Source organism: Chinchilla lanigera, unplaced genomic scaffold (assembly GCF_000276665.1).
Source record: "Chinchilla lanigera isolate Chin_1 unplaced genomic scaffold, ChiLan1.0 scaffold00033, whole genome shotgun sequence".
NCBI lineage: Eukaryota > Metazoa > Chordata > Mammalia > Rodentia > Chinchillidae > Chinchilla > Chinchilla lanigera.
The window spans coordinates 17,805,867-17,824,399 of NW_004955434.1; the positions used below are offsets into that span (position 1 = coordinate 17,805,867).

The 18,533-nt window shown below is 40.7% G+C and overlaps 1 protein-coding gene across 3 annotated transcripts in view; it reads right to left on the reverse strand.

The window, feature by feature from the left end:
- The window catches only part of Frem1 (FRAS1 related extracellular matrix 1), a 147,415-nt gene that overhangs the window by 51,865 nt on the left and 77,017 nt on the right, over window positions 1–18,533 (reverse strand). For all 3 annotated transcript variants that reach the window (XM_013516387.1, XM_013516389.1, XM_013516388.1), the window contains exons 18-23: window positions 17,362–17,547; window positions 16,089–16,285; window positions 15,212–15,434; window positions 12,835–12,979; window positions 7,192–7,333; window positions 3,901–4,096 (exon numbers count right to left, since the gene is read on the reverse strand). In XM_013516387.1, the coding sequence (XP_013371841.1) occupies window positions 3,901–4,096; window positions 7,192–7,333; window positions 12,835–12,979; window positions 15,212–15,434; window positions 16,089–16,285; window positions 17,362–17,547 (1,089 nt within the window). The remainder of the gene's footprint in view (window positions 1–3,900; window positions 4,097–7,191; window positions 7,334–12,834; window positions 12,980–15,211; window positions 15,435–16,088; window positions 16,286–17,361; window positions 17,548–18,533) is intronic.

Genomic DNA, 18,533 nt, shown 5'->3' on the forward strand with positions numbered 1-18,533 from the left:
GCCCAAGTGCCTTTGCAGCAGGTGATGTATCAGCACACTGGGGTACAATCACACAACCCATTTTTGTCCAGTAACAAAATGAATGAGATACAGCTGCACATAGCAATACAGTGTATGAATATTTGTTAGTTGTGTAAGTCAGAAAATTACAAACACAAATTAGAAGATAATACCAAATTCAAGATGGTGGTTTGCCTGGAGGCTGGGAAAAGGACATAGGGAGATGTTAGTTGGTGCTAATATTTAAGGCCTTGCTGTGTGATAGTTGCACAGGTGTTAGTTCTATGTTTTAGAAAGAAAGTATGTTCAACAACCATGTACAGGGCAGGGTTAGTCACAACAGCCAGAAGGTAGAAGCAACTCCACAGACAGGAGAAACAAAATGTGCACACGTACAGTGCAGTGCTACTTAGTCTTAAAACAGGGAGGAGATTCTCATGTGTGTGATGACACGGGTGAACCTTGAGGACATTATGCTACATGAAATTAATCAGTCATGAAAAGATATACATGGGTGATTCCACTTATATGAGACATCTAGTGTGGGGTCAATTCATAGAAGCAGAAAACAAAGACAGTTACAGGGGCTGAGGCAAAGGAAAGTAGGGAATTGTTATCGAGCAGGTATAGGGTCTTAATTTTGCAAGTTGAAACATTCTGAAGATTGTATATACAATAATACGCATATAATTAACACTGCCCAACTATACACCTGAAAAAAACTAGGACAGTACAGTCCATGGTGTGCACATTTTACCACAATTTTAAAGAAAATGCATAAATGGATAAATGAGCAAGGTGGAAATGGGTCATGTGTGGACCCATAATGCAGTTTCACAAACTGAGTGTGATAACCAAGTTCATTTACTCAAGATGTATTTAAAATGACCATATCGGGGCTGGGGATTTAGCTCAGTGGCACAGCGCCTGCCTGGCAAGCGCAAGGTCATAAGTTTGATTCCCGGTACAGGAAAAAAAAAAAAAAAGACGATATCTAAATGTAGAGTTTCAACTTTGTGTCTGTCAGGTCCAGAACTAAGGGTTTTTAAATGTTCACCCCAATCCTGTGCATAGGGCATTATCATATTTCCCAGACTGTAAAGGAGAAAATGAAGATATGGAAGTGCTAGCAGTCGTATAATAGAAGACACAGTTAGAATTTATATTTAAGCCATTGAGAACACAGGCTCTGAAACACTACAGTATACTGGTTTGTTTTCCCCACTCCTTAATATGTGAGTAGCTCTTATAAATCAACAACAAGGGCCAGGGACTTAGCTCAGTGGCAAGCGTGAAGTCCTGGGTTCTATTCCCAGTACCAAAAAAATAAATAAATAAACTGATAACAAATGGTTGGATAACCAAAAAGAAACATATGCAAAGTAAATGCCCAACCATTGCTAGATTCAAAACTACAGAGAGCCAATAAGACTGACAATTCTACTCAATTTCATTAGAAAACAAAAAATGGAGGTAAAACATCAAGGTGTTATAATTTTGGACCGGTGGTTCTCAACAAGGGTTAACTTTGCCTCTCCCTCCCTGCCGCCCTGCATATCTGTCATAACTGAGGGTTGCTATCGGCTTCTAGTGGGTGCAGGCCACAGGGAGTAAAAATTAACCATCCTGCAACACACAAGGAAATCTCTTACGAGCTGTGTTGTAGCACACACAAATGTCAGCAGCACCCAGATTGGGGAACCCTGTTTTTAGTTTGGTCTTTTATCTCAAAATTTTATCCCAAATTAGTCTTTTACCTCAAATGAATCAAAGACCATGTTCCATTTCAGTTAAAGCTGAGCTGCAGATACACAGAGGGAACCCACAGGAGTACACCAAGGAAAGAATAAGAATGAACAAGGCTGGAGAGGGAAGAAACCCCCCCCCCCAGGGCTTTCACCGGGAGCAGAGCACTGGACCTTCGGGCAGGAGGAGCGTTGGACTCCAGCTTTGCTGGGACTTCCCAGCGACGAAAGAATAGAGTACGGATTAAAGTCAGCCTCAGCCAGGCCATCCCAGGAGTCTCTCAAAGATGTCTTTTTTGCCCCTGGCCAAAGCATAACACACGGCACAACTGGAAGACTTAAAGTTATTTATAATAGCTCCCAGATGGAAATGAGCAAATGCTCAATAGTAAGGTTATAATTAAATCTAACTACACAACTAACCTTTACTTGGAGATAAACAATCACAGTTACATGGTTATAAACTCATGCAATTTAAGAAAATTCTTGTTAAGTTGTTTAAAAACAACAGGAAAATAGCATTCAACACTGTACAGTGATAAAAGGATTATGAAGGAAGGAAGGAAGGAAGGAAGGAAGGAAGATTGTTGATACTGAGCTTCTGAAAATATTAATAGACCAATGTATCTATTTAACATAGGTTTTCATTAAGCCTTTCAGAAAATAATCATATGTCAATTGTGTGGTTTCTGGTGAGGCATTTGCCAGCCTTCTTTCTGGGTGCCTTGCTGCAGTTTTTATTGTCCACTTTCTCCGTGATTCAGGCACCAGAATCTGCCCAAGAGAGGCACATAGCATTCAAACTCAATGGGTGAAACCCTACCCTATGGAACTTTCCTCCACATCTCAATTCCAAGTGACACGGAGACTTTCCAAGCCAACAGAATGTCTAGACAGGGACAGTGCCAGGATGACTGAAATATGAAATATGGCTTGATTCCATTGCCATGAAACTTTGTGGTGCTAAGTCAATGAGAAGATAACCTGCCCTAATACAGTAGCTGTCTGTCCTAATATTACCTGTGTCACTGGTGTGCGTTTTGCCTGGATATACATGTAAATGAACATAATTCTCTCAGAGAGAGGTAAAAATGTGTTCAGAAACATCTAGCTTATCTGAGAGTTCCTTATTAGACATTTTAAAGGTACACATTTTACACTGGAAAACAAGCAAGTAAAATATATTGTCAAAAATAAATATCAAAAGATCAACCAAACAGAATTTTTTTTAAAAAATTCAGGACAATTGTAATTCTACCACACACACAAAGCAAGACTTACTATGCTTAACATCCAATTTAACTCTGAGCTTCCTGACAAACAAGGCAAAATAAAGAAGCATTCAGTCAATGAAGAGGGTACTGAAAATCTAAGGCGATACTTCATTTGGGAATGTTTAGACTCTGTGACTATGTAGATGAGTAAGATATGATACTTGCTCGCTTCGCACCCACTAAGCAAAATTACAGGTAGTAACAGTTGAGCATAAAGGTGTGTGTGTGCCTCCCTAGTTGAGCTCTTTTTTGAAAACTTTCCTCTACCTACCATTTATAAGCCATTGACTTGTATTATGCAAATGAGTTGCTTAATTAATTCAAGAGAAACTTACTATTTTATGTGTTTTTCCTTGTCCCTACAGTGTTTGTACTAGCACTTTCAAAGTGGAGAAAAAAAATGACAGCTTCTAATTTTTCAATGACAAAGTCCTTTTTTGTTATTTTATAAAATGTGAAATACATCCATTCCACTTGCTTTCACATAATATTGGAAATATTTCTCTTTGGAAACTCTACTTTCAAATGATAATTCACTTCTTGAAGATGAAACTAGAGTTATCACATCAATTTAGTAGAATTTTCTGAAATCAAAACTCTTCATCACAAAAGTAGCCTGTGTTGCCGTACTGCATACTGGGCGAGACTGGATATGGGACAGGAAGTACAACTGGCTGCTCTTGGGACCCCGTGCATCCCTCGAGAAGCAGGAGAGAAGTCAAAAGGATGGAATCATAATTGGTGGGATTTCAGGGCAAAAGGTGGAAGGAGAAAAGAAATGAGGGAGGGACAGCAGGAGAAAAAGACAAATGTTGAACACATAGACTAGATTATTTCATTACAAAAGTCAGTTTCAGTACACACTGTAAGCACACCTTTACCTTTTCCCGTGTCCTGGATGACGATATGACAATCAAATGCAGGTGATCTGTTGTCACCATCCCAGAGGTAGAAGGTGAAGCGATCTCGATTCTGTGAATCCACAGCCCCAGTATGTGTGTATCTCAGCAGGTTCAGATCCACTTCCTCCTGAGTGCACTTCATGCCCGGGGAGAGGGGGACCCAGTCCCTCCCTATCTGAAAGGTGCCAGAATTAGTTAGCTGCCCGTGCTTGTTTGTCCAGCTGAGTTAGTGGATATTTTACATATTCCCAAGAAACCTCCAGCAAAAATATTTCAGGAAAATTCCAAATGATTTTTTTGCCATATTGCCTTATTTTTTTCTTTTCAAGAAAATATATTAAAATAATTTAAGATCTTGGGTGAAAACTCGCTTCAACCAAAGGATTTTTGACAAAGTCATGTGGCAATTCAACAGCATCAGTACTTCCAAGGTATTCATCACAAGCAATCACAGCTGATTAAATATTCCAAATAATGAGAGCAGGTGGGCAATTGAGATGCTGGAATGGGTTCTTTAGAAATTAAATGTGTTTCTTTTGCAGTTTCTTTTTTTTTTTTTTATCTCATATCATTGTACAACTAATCAAACTTGCTTTTTCCAGGTGGTTCATTACTAGGCTTCACTGATAAGAAAAAATAGAAGGAATGAATTTATTCTCTAGTTCATTTTCTAGCCTTACTAAAAGCTAAAGAAAATGATCAGGATCCCTATCACTCCCTACATTTATATCTTAAGTCAGCAAAAAAATACAAACTGCAAATATCATACATTATTTTTATCCAGACCGTCTAAAAACACGCCAACACTAGTTAGGAGTATATTCTGCACACAGCTTAGCACAAAAAATTGTGGCATTTTCAATTAAAAAGAGGTTCTTGTTCTGGGGGCTGCCTAACAACTGAGATTATTATAAGCGAATTAATAAATTTTTACCTTCTTAATAATCCTATGGCTATTGTCTTAAGGTACACACAGTTTCCCTTAAAAAAATCTCATTAAAAAGGCATTTGATGTAATTCAAGGAAGATATCAATTAAAACACTTACAATGTGAAATCATACTGTGCTTTTCCTGGCTGGTTTAAAAGACTAAAACAGAAGCTCCCATGGCTCACTTCGCGCTTCCCTCTCGCACGTTACGCTGCAGTCGCGCACTTTCTGCCGAAAGGGCTTTTCCTTCCTCTCTTTCTACTTCTCTTCATGTCATTCTACTTCACAAAGTTTCTTTCTCTTTAATATTTTTGCCCATCTTTGTTCACAGATGCATGTTCTGCCCCAGGATTTAGTGGGTAAAACTTAACTGTATTGTTCAAGTTCAGGGTTTGCTTTCATCCGAAGATCTATTTGCAAATAAAGTTTTTCAAACAGATCCTCCTTCGGGTCTTAAACTAGACAGCCTACCAGTTTAATTTTTCCTCCTTGCAATCTTGCCCAAGAAAATAAATACAAGAGAAGACACCATTGGCTGTCTCTTATCTCTGTCTAATTCCTCTCTCACAGCCCCAAAGGTGAGCTTGACTTGACATAATCCACTGAGGAAGAAAGTGGAAGGGAGATCCCAAATGAGAAAACCAAGGAAAACCGACAGGAAGCCGTAGTCCAGGAGGCCTGGATTCCTGGTCCCTAGTCTGAGACAGCCTTGGGGGCCCCACAGGAGGGGCAGAGAACGCTGTGGAGCCCTACTGGGAGCGTGGACCCATCTGGATTTTCACAGACCCCAAACAGCTCAGTTCCCAAGCTACCCAAATGTGTGAGCTTTCGCTGCATTTCTGCCTCATTACTCTTTGAAATGAAATAAGGACACAGCTGTACCTCAATTTAAATCAGTGATTGCTCTTCACTCTGATTCTCTATGGCACTTACAGTCTAAGACAATCAAGCTGCTGTTCCACACAGAATGAATCCTTGCTTTTCTAGGACATTCATTCCACCAATAGTCAAGCATTCAGCGAAGTAATCACACTGGGGATGGCTAGTGGTTTCTGCTGGTCTTAATCCACCATTCAGACAAACACTTTGACTGATTATTCAACTGACCTTTCCAGTCTATAATTTGGGGTGGGCTAATCTTTAAGCATCAGGTGCACAGTCTGAATCAGGCTGAAATCTTGCTATTCTAGGACTATGATGAAACAAGGAGGTCTGATCCATAAATAAGCTGTTGGGAAAGTTAGCAATAGAGCCATGTGACTTGACCTCGAGCATCCCCTAAAGTTTTCATGCTTCCTTGCTTTCCATGAAAGTGAATAATGTCCAGGACGTATACAAATCCGTGAATGCTATTTCACTGTGTAATGCTGGATTTTACAGCAATCAAATACAACAGTTATTAAAATCTGACAGATTTTAGCAGGGTGGGATGAGCACCCCCATGAAGTTTCCCCCAAATGTGCCTTTTGGTTCTAAGCTTTTCCCACACCAGTCTTAACCTGAGGACTCTAGAGCAGCAAAGGACATGGGACTAATCTTTTAGCTTTTACATATATCCCAAACGGAATACCGAACAGTGTGGCTCATTTACTGTTTGCTGTATGAGCTGTCTGCCTGGATACGAGATCAGGCTTTTCCCTGCTCAGGGAGCAACGTGAGCATTGGAAAAAAATTGAGCAAGCTGGTCCTTGCTGCAGACCACTGAGAAGGCAGCCGGTGACAATGCTCAAGTGAGGGTTGGAGTCTGAACAAGGAGGGACTTGCTGCCCTCAGGCCCTGCACGAGGGTGTCACAAGGACAGAAACATTTGTTGGGACACTGGAGCAGAAGGAGCTTCAAATTTCCCTAAGCCTGACTGTCATGAAAGAATAATCCATTTTTCCCTGTTCTCAGGAACGGTTCCTCACCTGGGAGGAGGAGAGAGAGGACGCGGAGCAGGGTGGGGAGACGGGAGGAGAAGGGGAGAGGCAGAATGGATTGCTTGGGCCCGAACGAGTTCTCTGACCGAGGCACTGGATGCCAAAGAGGAAAGTTACATGGATCACACAAAAAACGGTGGGAGTAAAGACATCTTAAAAGATGCTGGATTCTCCCTCAGAATTTAGTGATGATCTGGGGAAGACACGATGAAGAACCCTAAGATTGGTTGAATTTACCCTTAGTTGAGTAAGAAAACTTAAAAAGGCATGAGTTCTCCATGGTGCAGGAAGATTAAAATTTCTACTTCTGGGCAAAAAATAGACCTATTCAAGAATAAACACAATTATGAGAATGCGTGTGCTGAGAAAATGTATGCCTGCTACGTTCATTTTGAAAAACAAAGGGACAAAGGCCACTAACCTTAAGCTGAAGTTGCCCGTTTTGGGGAAGGCTTTCAAATAAATAGTAAATCTTCTCCCTAGGTGAGTCTTTGTCTATGGCAGAAAGAACAGCACTAGAAAGAATACGAGTGTCGCCCATATTCATCACAATTTCAGCCTTCCTGTACAAAAACAAAAAGGAAAACACCTGGGTTGATATAAAATCAGGAGTCATTGCTCTAGCACAGGGTCCTTACACTGACTGCTACATTTCCCGCCCTTCCACAGTTAAGGAGTGATACTCAGTATACAAAGCCCTGAAAGGGACCAGCAGACACACATGAAATGAATTCCTTCACTTTACATGGTCAGATCTCAACAGACAATGAGATGGCAACAATGAGTAGAGTACCAGGTGATACTTCTGATGGCTTTTATACATGTAGAACTGTATAATTTTATAAGCTAAGGTGTAGCTCTAAAGATGATTTGTTTCCAGTATTTCATTTGGTAATAATAGTGCCATGCAAGGGCTGGGGATTTAGCTCAGCGGCAAAAGCGCCTGCCTGGCAAGCGCAAGGTCGTGAGTTCGGTTCCCGGTACCGGAGAAAAATAAAAATAAAAATAAAAAAAAAAAAATAGTGCCATGCAGTGAGTGGGTGAGGCGCTATCATTCCAATTCACAGACAGAAACTTACTGGAAGACATCAACTGACTTTCAGTCTGCCCCGTGCTCCAGTCCCCTGAGAGATACAGCATCCTGAGTTTGGTGCTCTTAGGTAATCTGTGACCTCCGTGCGACTCATCGTCTCCCTGGTAACGTTTTGGAAGCTTCAGTCTTTGGCAAGTCGTGTCACCCCAGAACCAGGAGCTTTGGCTGGTTCATTCCCGACAGCCTGAGCTGCGCACTGGTGTAGCGAGCAGACAGGCAGGGGTGGCTGCTGCTTCTACCCTGGACGCTGCTTCTACCGACCTTAAGCAGGACTGCTGTGTCCACAAATGACTCAGCGTTCTCTCTGGTACCAACCCAGTGAGCAACGGAATGCTCTCTGCCATTTTTTCTAGCTTTGGACTATGGCTGTTCTCTGGTCACTTGACAGCTTTGTTTCTGAGGCGTACTGCATACTTGAATTTTTTGGGGCCCAGATCAAAGACATTAAGCAGCACCAGCTGGCTCCAGCTGCCTTAAGTTCCTCTGCTGAGAAGTCAATGCCTGAACATCTCGGTTAATAATTTCTCTTACGTAGGGAGGGGCTTAGCCCACCCAGGACTGACGTTTTCCCAGGCAATAGAAGACTTTCACTGAACTCTTTCCTGGAGAATAGTAATACCATTATTCTAGAAGACTAATGAATCTATTGGTTGGGAGTGTGTTGAGATTATAGAAAGAAATAGATGAATGAAAACAGGAGGCTCATATGCTGAAGAAGATAAATGGTTTGGTGGGGTAAAGTATCAGAACTAAATATCAGAGAAGACAAGAGGGCTGAAATCTGGATTACCCTGAAAGGGTCCTGGGACAAGGTGGCTCAGGTCATTTATTTAGAAAGCACTCCCAGGAAGCAGGAGAGAGGGTGTAGGTGAGAAGGAAAAGAGAAAAAGACAGCAAAGGGTGTTTTTACTGCCATGGGTAATTGGGGTTCAATCTAGGTGAGGATTTTTTAAGTTTTAGTTTTTTTTATTAAAGAAACAGAAGCTCGCCCATGCTGACCCTGACCTTTGGGCCCAAGAAATTTTTATGCCTCAGCCCCCTACATGGTACATACGCTGCACACCTGCGGGGAATCTTGTAAAGAACCATGCAGAATGAGACTCAGATGAAACTTCCAGAAGCTGGGAAGTTTATCTGATCCTCCAGGTCCCAAGCTTAAAAGCAGTGCCCCCCAGACTCGGCTATCCCGGCCTGGGGACTGAGTGAGCTACAGCCACTCAGAGGCAGCCTCGAGGTGGAAGAGTGGAGCAAGGCACGGCAGGCCTCTGAGGCTGCGCCCTGACCCTCTGCGGGACGCGTTCCCGACCACTGCCGCAGGAACCGGAAGTGGTCGAGGGAACCGAGAGCACCTGCTGCAGCATCTCAAAGAACGAACAAGGAAATGCTGCAACAGGGTCCAGCCTGCAAGGAGGGCCATGAGATTTGGTGGGAAAACAAAAGGTAATATTAAAGGGAGTCACTTTGATGAAGTGCTCCGAGGCAGTGGGCAGAAATGGAAGAAGCCCCCCATAAGCTACTCTTCCGAAGAAGAGCTCGGCAGTGAAATGAATGAGGATTGGGCTCCTTTGTATTTTCACAGTGAGAATAGCGGCTTGCAATTACGATGATAATGAACACTTAGGATCAGTCGCTCACGTGCACTAGCTGGTCTTAGAGTAGTTTTACATATTCTGGTTCACTTAGTCTTTGAAGAGGACCCTGGGATTACTGCCTTTGACACACAGGTTAAGGGAGATGCGGAAGGAGCTGTTCTACTCTTCTGTTCAAGGTCAGACTCTGGTAAGTGGCTGAATTGAGTCCCTCTCACTCCAGCACGTGCTCGCTTAACCACAAACTGCAACCCCGTGTCTGTCAACAGGAGGAACAAAAGGGGAGAGATTAAAGACGCAAGAGGGAACAGGCAACAGAACACACTGTAGGAGGAGAAGCAGTGTGATCTGCTCAAGGACGCGGAAGGAAGAGAAAGGGCAAGCTTCGCTCCTTCTCACAGGAGAGGAGGAAACCGGGCGGCAAAGGAAAGGGAGAGATTCTGAAGAAGAAATGATGATACCCGAGGTGCTAGGTATGCCGATTGCCCTGACCTGCCCCTAAACAGACATGTACTGAAACAACATGCTGTAGAGGGTCAGTTCTGTCAATTAAAAATAAAAGATGTATTTTTAAAAAGAAAAAGGAGAGTTTTAAATAATTAAGCCAAACATTTCGTTTTTATAAGCGTATTTCTTATTTTGAACCATAAAGCAAACTAACAGTGAGAACATCATCTTTAATTTTTTGGTGTCAAATGACTGAAGGTCACTGGAATTTACCAATGCGCTTCATGACTGAGATTTTATCCCCATATTCCAGAGTGAGGAGCACATGTTGCGAACACAGCATATTCCACGCAAACTTACTGATGAAAACAATGCCGCTCAGATAAAAAGTTACGTCAGAGTGGATAATAATGTCAGAGGGTCGTGATGATGAGCAGTATTACATTTGCTGAGTCTGCTACTTTCCTTTTTTTTTTTTTTTTTTTTACTGCTTGCCTATATTTTACTGTGGCTGGTTTAATACTTCTTCCTTCTTTTTTCTTCCTTACCCAACTAGACAGTTAAAAATGATATGCAGAAATGCACTCAGTTGTAAGAATGCCTGTCAAGTGAACATCCAATGGCACTTCCTAAAATTAGGAGAAATATTTACAACCACTCAAAACACAAGAGTTGCTGATTGCAAAAGAGAATCTAGTGTGAGTCTAAGGGAGCTCCCTGAAGGATCTTTTTGTCATGCTGTCAAAGGAGCACAGAATGGACCTGGTGACTTTGTATGATGTGGGAAACAGGTGACTATAACATCCTATAAAATCATTATAATTATTTAGTCGGGTTAATTGTACTGACGAATGGAATCCAAGGACATTTCCATACATGTACATAACATGCTTTGATTGTATCCAACCCCTCTATTCCTCATAAAAAGGGACTGATCATATCCATCCTCTCCTCTTCCCCTTGTAATACCTCAGCATCTATTTTCAGGCCATTAAAGAAGGGATTTTTGAGGCGGCCATGGCGATCTTGTAGATATAACTATCTCAAGTAGATTAATAGCAAGGGCGTGGCCTTTGGAGTCCATTAAAGTTGAAGAGGGCCTGGTGTGAGCAGTTTTACCTGTCTGCTCCTGGTTTTCCTCTGTGAGGAAAATAATACCTAGCCCCTCCCCCAATTTGGATGAGGATTTAAGAAAAGAATATGTGAAAACATCTAATATAATGTCTGTCTCATAGTAAGCACTTAATAAATGCCAGTTTTCACTCCTTTCCCTCTTATAAATTAAATAATTAGACAAAAGATTTGCAACATTGCAATACCCTTCATATTTTCATCTATATAAATCAAAGTCAAGCCAGTCTGACATTCCAACTAGGGACTGAGAAATGTCCAGTGAATACTATTCGTCAAATTGATGTCTGTGAGACAGTCCTCCAAAAACTCATCATCAGTATTTCCCATAATGCTTTATGGTTTTGTTTTGGTTTGGGCATCCTGGGGCTCGAACCTAGGGCCTCCTGCATGCTAAGCAACCCATAATAATTTTTAAGGACCTACCTGGTGGCCCATACAAGAACCGTGAGACAGCAGGCATGATAAAGAAGGGACTTCTTTGAGGCCCTCTTTTCTGCAGCATGCAGGAGACCTCAGCATTTTACATGTTTTCAGAAAGTTGTTCCGTTCCTGATAAAAACTTAGACTGTCTCTCTGACACCTTTCATTGGTGCACCACTGAATAAAGAGGTAACGTTGTCTAGGAGCCAGACACTTACCTACACCTAACCCCAGAGCAGGGTTTCCTAACATTCTGTACATTCTGGGTACTTGTACAGTGCTGCACAGTTAGCAGGTATAAAAGAAATGGCCAGTTGTATACAAATACAACTGATAAAATCTCTGAACCTTATGATCAAATTCTGAGTAGAGACGGAGATCACAAGAAAGTCTGCAGTTTTCTTTTTTCTTTTTTTTTTTTTTTTGAGACAGGGTCTCGCTATGCCTTTGAGGTTGGCCTCAAATTTGCAACGATCCTCCCGCCTCAGCCTCCCAAGTGCTGGGATTACAGGCGTGTGCCACCACAGCCAGCAGTCTGCAATTAACAGCAGAAATTTTTAAGGCAGTAATTCTGACATGAGGTGGCAGAGGGTGTTGATTCTACTACGGAACATAACAGAGATGTGGTGGACCAAGGAGTACAAGCTGAGGAAGGAAGAGGGGTTGATCACTGCCCTCTGTCACGCAGTTGAAAGTTTGATCAAATCCACTGCGAGGACTGGCTACAGATAACGTGGCCATACTTTAGTTGAATCTATGTATTGACTGCACTTTGATGTATGTGTGCACGTTTAAATGGTTAGTAGAATGCACCTTTATACTGTATGTTCAGTCATTCTCACTTTTTGTTCCTAGTTAGAATTTTTATAACAAAATCAAATAGTTAAAGGACTAATCCCCAGGTGTGGTGGCATGTTCGTGTAACCCAAGCTGCCATACTTGGGAAAAAAGAGAATTGCAAATTTCAGGCAGACCTGAATAATTTAGCAAGACTTTGCCTCAAAACAATAAATAAATAAATAAACAAATAAATAAATACATAAATACATAAATAAAAAGATTGAGCTGTAGGTCTGTGCCCCTGGGTTCAATCCCAGTGTCATCCAAGAACTAGTTGTTAAAAAGAGATTATGTTAAACTAGCATTTGCACAGAGGGTTCCCAGTGAGCTGCGGAAGAGGGGCTGCTTCTGTTTTGCTTTGTTTTGGGTACCGGGAATCGAACTCAGGACCTTGCACTTGCCAGGCAGGCGCCTGTACCACTGAGCTGTATCCCAGGCCCAAGGGGCTGCTTCTTAGAGTACACTCATGCCTCGTCCCCAGTGCTCCATACTTCGTAGGGTTTTATAGAAACCTGAAGGGAACTCTTTCCGGGAAGCTTACTTGCTCAGTGTTGGCTTCTCATCATTAACCGGGGTAACCTCTACTGAAATGGTCCTAAGTATCTTATGCTTCCCATCTGACAGCTGGATGGCAAAGTCATCGGCAAGGCTCTCCGAGTCATCATGCATGTATGTCAACCTCATTCCTGGAAGAAGGAAAAATGAGAGAAAAAGTAAATCTTTCTCCTGACGGAAGCATCCCAATGCATCACACATAACCTGTTCTAATTTCTGAAACTGGTTTGTGAAGTAAAAGAGTGACTTCATAGCCAATTAAAGATCCTTTGTTTAAGTAATTTAAGAAGGTCTTAATGTAAAATTCATATGGAAAGAATTTATTAGGTGTTGGTGTGTTTAAATGAAAGTAACAGAATGAATGACTTGAGGAAAATTTAGAATCCTATCTTGAACCACCTACCAACTACAAATTCTAAATGGATCAAAATTTAAACATAAAAACTCTATTTAACTATATTTTTAAAGCTACCTAATACTATAGAAATGCAAGAAACCCTGAATAGCCAAAACGACATTGAAAAAGAACATAGTTGAACGAATTACATTTCCTGTTTTCAAAACATACTACAAAGTCTCAGAAATACTAAGAGATTTACACCAAGATTTATTTAAAATGTTTATGAACATGTAAAGTTTAATACCAAGAAATGGGAAACTATCAGAAATAGCAAAATAAAAGATAGATAATAGGAAAATGATAATAGGAAAGGGACATAGATCTTTTGCAAAAGGAAAGGAAACCAAGAGTGGTGAGCGGGAGGGATAAGGGAAGGATGAAAAAGAATTAAGATGTGTTATGTACAGGTACCAATCCCCATCTGCATGGAATTATTATGTACTACAACCAGGTACTAATAAAACTTTTCAAAGAATCCATTGCAAAAATTAAGTTGCAGTACAGGACATCCATAGAAACACTGTAAAACAAATCAAGAAACTGCAATTATTAAAAATTATGTTTTCAATTAATATTCAAAGTATAAGAAAATTATTATATTTCATAAGAAAAAAGATTGCATGAGATGGTAGCAGTTTTGTAAGTTTTATATATTTATGTGTGTGGACGTGTTTGAGAGAATATCTAGGTTTTTTAATATGTGCATAAATGAACCAAAGATAAAGCAGAGGCGAAAAATCTAATCTCTGGAAATGTTAACCTAAATATTAATGTATGTGAACATTTTTAATTTTCCTTCAAAGTGATTATGCAGTCTACACTTTACACAATGAGGATGAAATACTTATTTAACCTGGTAATGAGCAAACCTGGTGACACTTTTCCTGAGAGTAAAGTTTGTACTATTATTTCTTTCTCCCTTGTCTTAAATTTGAAATTAAAGTATATGTGTGACAATACATCCTATTTTTTTGCAGCATGCAGTTATTTGGTCCTATGATCACTTCAGCCCCAGAATTTACTTCTTTACAATGGAAAGGAACCAAAAAATGTCTGAATTAGCTTTTCCAGTGCAAACGTGTGGCAATATTGTGGGACTGTTACAAAATGGACGTGAGGGTGGAAAGCCCACACTCTGACGGCAGAAACAAGTAACCGAGGGGCAACAGGAAGATGCCACAGGAGTGCTAGCATGAAGCCAGTGCACGGAAGAAATAGTCCGGGGAGTCCAGGTGGCTCCAGGGGGAGGCGAGTGGAAGCTGTGTGCAGAAGGGACTGTCTCACAGGACAGGGGACAAGGACATTCCAGGCTGGGAAGATACAAGGCATGGAGAAGAGGGGGATGTGAGCAGGCTGTCGTTCTAGAATGGCACACTGGGATCAAAGTTTGAAAGTCTTTTTGTGGAAAATGAGATAAGATCATTTTTTTAAAAAAGAGTGACTAAGAAATAACTTAGGCTGCTATTTCAACGTGTCATTTCCCTCAAGAGCAAATTATTTTCTCAGAGGCTCATCAGTCTTTATTATATGTGGATCTATATTTGTTTCAACTGTGTGAATTTTGGCAGGCAAATCTCTTAAAATCTAGTTCCATGATCCCAATAGTCGTAAAAAGGAATTTTTTATTATGACTTTTAAAACTTCCACTAAATTACCAAAATCATAAAAATCTCTTTGTTTTTGAGGCAGGATCTCACTATGCAGACAAAAATCATTTTTTACTGAAACTGTCAAAGTGAAAGAAAACATGTTATGACTTTTTAAATTATCGATTATTTCTAGCTTCACGTCCTGTGTTAATCCAACCTTTTGACCAACACCTCCCATCCCCCATTTGTCAGCCTCCATTTGTCAACCCACAATTCCGTTCTCCGCATGTATGAGCTGAGTTCCTTAGGGCCCACGTACGAGGGTAAGCTAAGTTATTAAGTCAACAAGTGAATAAAAGTGGGACGTGGAATACCAGACTTGAAAAGGTCCATGGAAAAGTTGTGAACTAGTTCGTGTGTCCTTTCAGGGCTGGCCAGCTGCTTATTCTGAAGCGAGTCTTTGAGGAACACCCCGTGGACAAGGAGGCCGTGACGGGGCTTATGAGTAACGCTGAACAGTAGGGAGTCCTTGGGGACATCAAGGTCACCAGCGCTGATGATGGACGAGTCCAGCTCTATCATCTGACCCTCGCACACCTGAACGGGAGCAAGTCAGGAAAGTCAGCTGTGTGCGAACCAGAACTTATCTACTAGTTTCTTTTCACAACCTGCTTAAAAAGTTCACTTGAGGATAAACCTATTTCTGGTTTTATAAGGTATTTATATATGTAATGAGCCTCAAAAAGAAATTGTGACTTAATAGGAACATAAAAAGAAATATCAATTCTATTAATTGCCCTCACATTTTTTCTAGAGATTTCAGACTGTAAAACTGGATCCACAATCTGCGCGAGAAAGCACAGTATACCTATATACATTACTACCACATACAAATTATTTAGTTCCTTTCTGCCAAATTTCTTCAGCTATGAAATGGCTAAAACATAATACCATTCATCTCCTTAAAAGCCTGACATGAGACTTAATTATGAATGTACGTAAAGGCTTGGAACCTACAACCTAGTAAGTACTCCACCCCGTATATGGCAGTCTAGTAATAGCACTACCATCACACTACAGTATTGCTATTATGAAATGAATAGTTTCCACGGGATCACACTACATTACAGACTGTGCCTCTCCCTCATCAATTTAAGGTGTTAAATGCACCTGCAACAATGTAAATGGTCGAGGTGAAAATAAAAGTCGGAAAATAGTAAGAGAAACGGAACATTCTGATACGTCTCTTACGGTAATATTCTGTACTACGAAGTCAGGAGCTTCATCATTGGTGGGGTTGATCATAACATAAAGCGGTGCCTCCGGGGAGCGGCGTTTCCCGTCTGTGACACGCACCACGAACTGGTCAGCCGTGGGTTCTATCCTCAGATGCCTGGACTGCACATAATTAATGTGCAGAGCTTTCATGTCTTTCCACTGAAAGGAAGCTAGAGCACGCCGAGATGGAACAGGTAAAGCAAATAAGAGATCAGGGGTTGCTGCAACACCTGCCCATCTTCAACACAAAGGCAGACATCCATGGGTCATACGGAAGGACTCAGATTTGCATAGAAAACAGAAGAGGAGTGACTGCTAACAAGATGCACAGGGGCTTCCTGACCGCTCTCCAGCATGCTGGAGTGAATACTAAAGATAGTGTCCCTGGATTAAACCACTGCTTCTGATGAGCAGCGTTTGTCCTGCTTGGGTAGGAAAGAGACCACCTCTTTCACATACGGCAAAACAAGAGTCAATCAATCATCTGTCTACTTGGCATGCATATTAAGCAATACATGGCATGAATTGGGACTAGCTGACCTGATATTTAGGTATTGTGGTGTGGCCTACAATCAGAAGAGAAAAATACCCTAAGTTGTTGATTAAATCACAGGAAAAATTGGGTAACATTTAAAGCAATTGATCTGAAATCCAATTATCTCTCATATTAAAAAAAACATGCCTCAAAGAAACGGGAGAATCCTTTACTTATAAAATGTTGCCTTTGGAGAATTTTGCTTTTGCTTTCTATTTTTCTTTTGGTTGTTTTGTCTTTGCCTGAAATATAAGAGCTATTTAAATATGAGACACATTTTGGTTTCAACATTAATGTCATCTGCTCCAACATCTTGAGCTTTCTCAGTTGTAAAAATCATAATATATTTCCCAGTCTTTTGTACCAATATCTATTAAAAATGCCAAGAAGACGTGAGACTGAGACTTTGTGACCTCCCACCAGATTAATTCTATCAAAGTATTCTGTGCTGCTATAAGAGACTTTAGAAACATTTTATTCTCATACTTCTCACAAGTGAATTTGCATTTACTTTGGTATAAACTTGCGTGCATGGAAATGTCAGAATAAAAATTAAAACAAAACACAGTAAGATGCAAAAGTATCAGTTATTGTAATAATTTCTTGAATGTATATGGTGCTATGAACATTTTTGATCTCCTTACTAAACATGATCAGACCAGTCACATCCCTAAAAGGTGAGTCACCATTGGTCATGAAAGCATGACTTACCTATACTTATGCCCATATTGCTTTTCTCAAACCCCACAGAAGGGAGTGTGTTTTCAAGATAGCCGAACTGGGGAGGAGAAACCAAAACAAACTCCAAGTCATCTGAAGCAGTGTCAGGGTCAGTGGCAGACAAATGGTTAATGGTAAGGGCTGCCGAGGACCCCTCATCTACAACGAACACGGAACCTGCGTAGAAATGATAATGTAATTATGACTCAGCATGGACCCTTCTGACCAGAGAGGTGAGGACAAGGGCAATGATCGAAATTCCAATCCAGAAAAGCCTCCCACATGCACATACATTTCCATGGGAGATGTTCATTTCCTTCGGCATAATTCTCTTTACAGTGAAAATATTCAGGGGTAACGGGTGGAATTTAATTTGACTTATGAAGTTGTTGTTCTTCTTGTACAAGCAAGCCAGATAATAATGGTAAGACAGAAAAAATACTGAATGCTCCAGTACAGCCCTTTACTCATTCTCAAAGAACTCTGATTTCCCTCGTGTCTCCACAGAAGTGACAAATGAAAATAAGAATTGCCAAACTGTTTTAATGATAAGCCACTAAATGTAGTTTATGGACTCCTCAAGAACAGTTGTTACCTCTGTTTGTCAGAGTGTTAATTGCCTGAGAGCTATTATGAATTGCTCATAACGAACATTTTTTCATGCCTGGTGCTTAATTATTCTGCTGGGATAATGCTTCCTTTCCAGAACATTGCTTGGGAGATAGTTTGCAAATTACAATAACATTCATACATATGCTGATTTTTTTTACTGAGAGACAGAACATCTACATAATGCTCATGAAGAGATGACTTTCTAAAAAGCAAATAAGGTTAAATGTATATAAATGGTCTCTCTGTTATACTCATTCTACTAGAAATTATTATGGATAAAATAAATCACTCTCCAGCAGGCAGCAAATTATATTTTCCCATGTGAAATAAAACCAGAATATTTGAGAATTCCAGTGTTGTCCTCGCCCCAAAGCACACATGTATCCCTTCTCCCTCTCCTGTCTCTCTCTCTCCTAATGTTTAAACAAATAAACTCTTTTGCCTTTGCCTTGCAAGCTCTTATAGAGTTGGGGTTTTCCAAAAGTTTCTATTGAGGCAATTATTAGAGGGCAACTGCTTATGATATTTTGCCTGTAGATAAAGTGTATCAT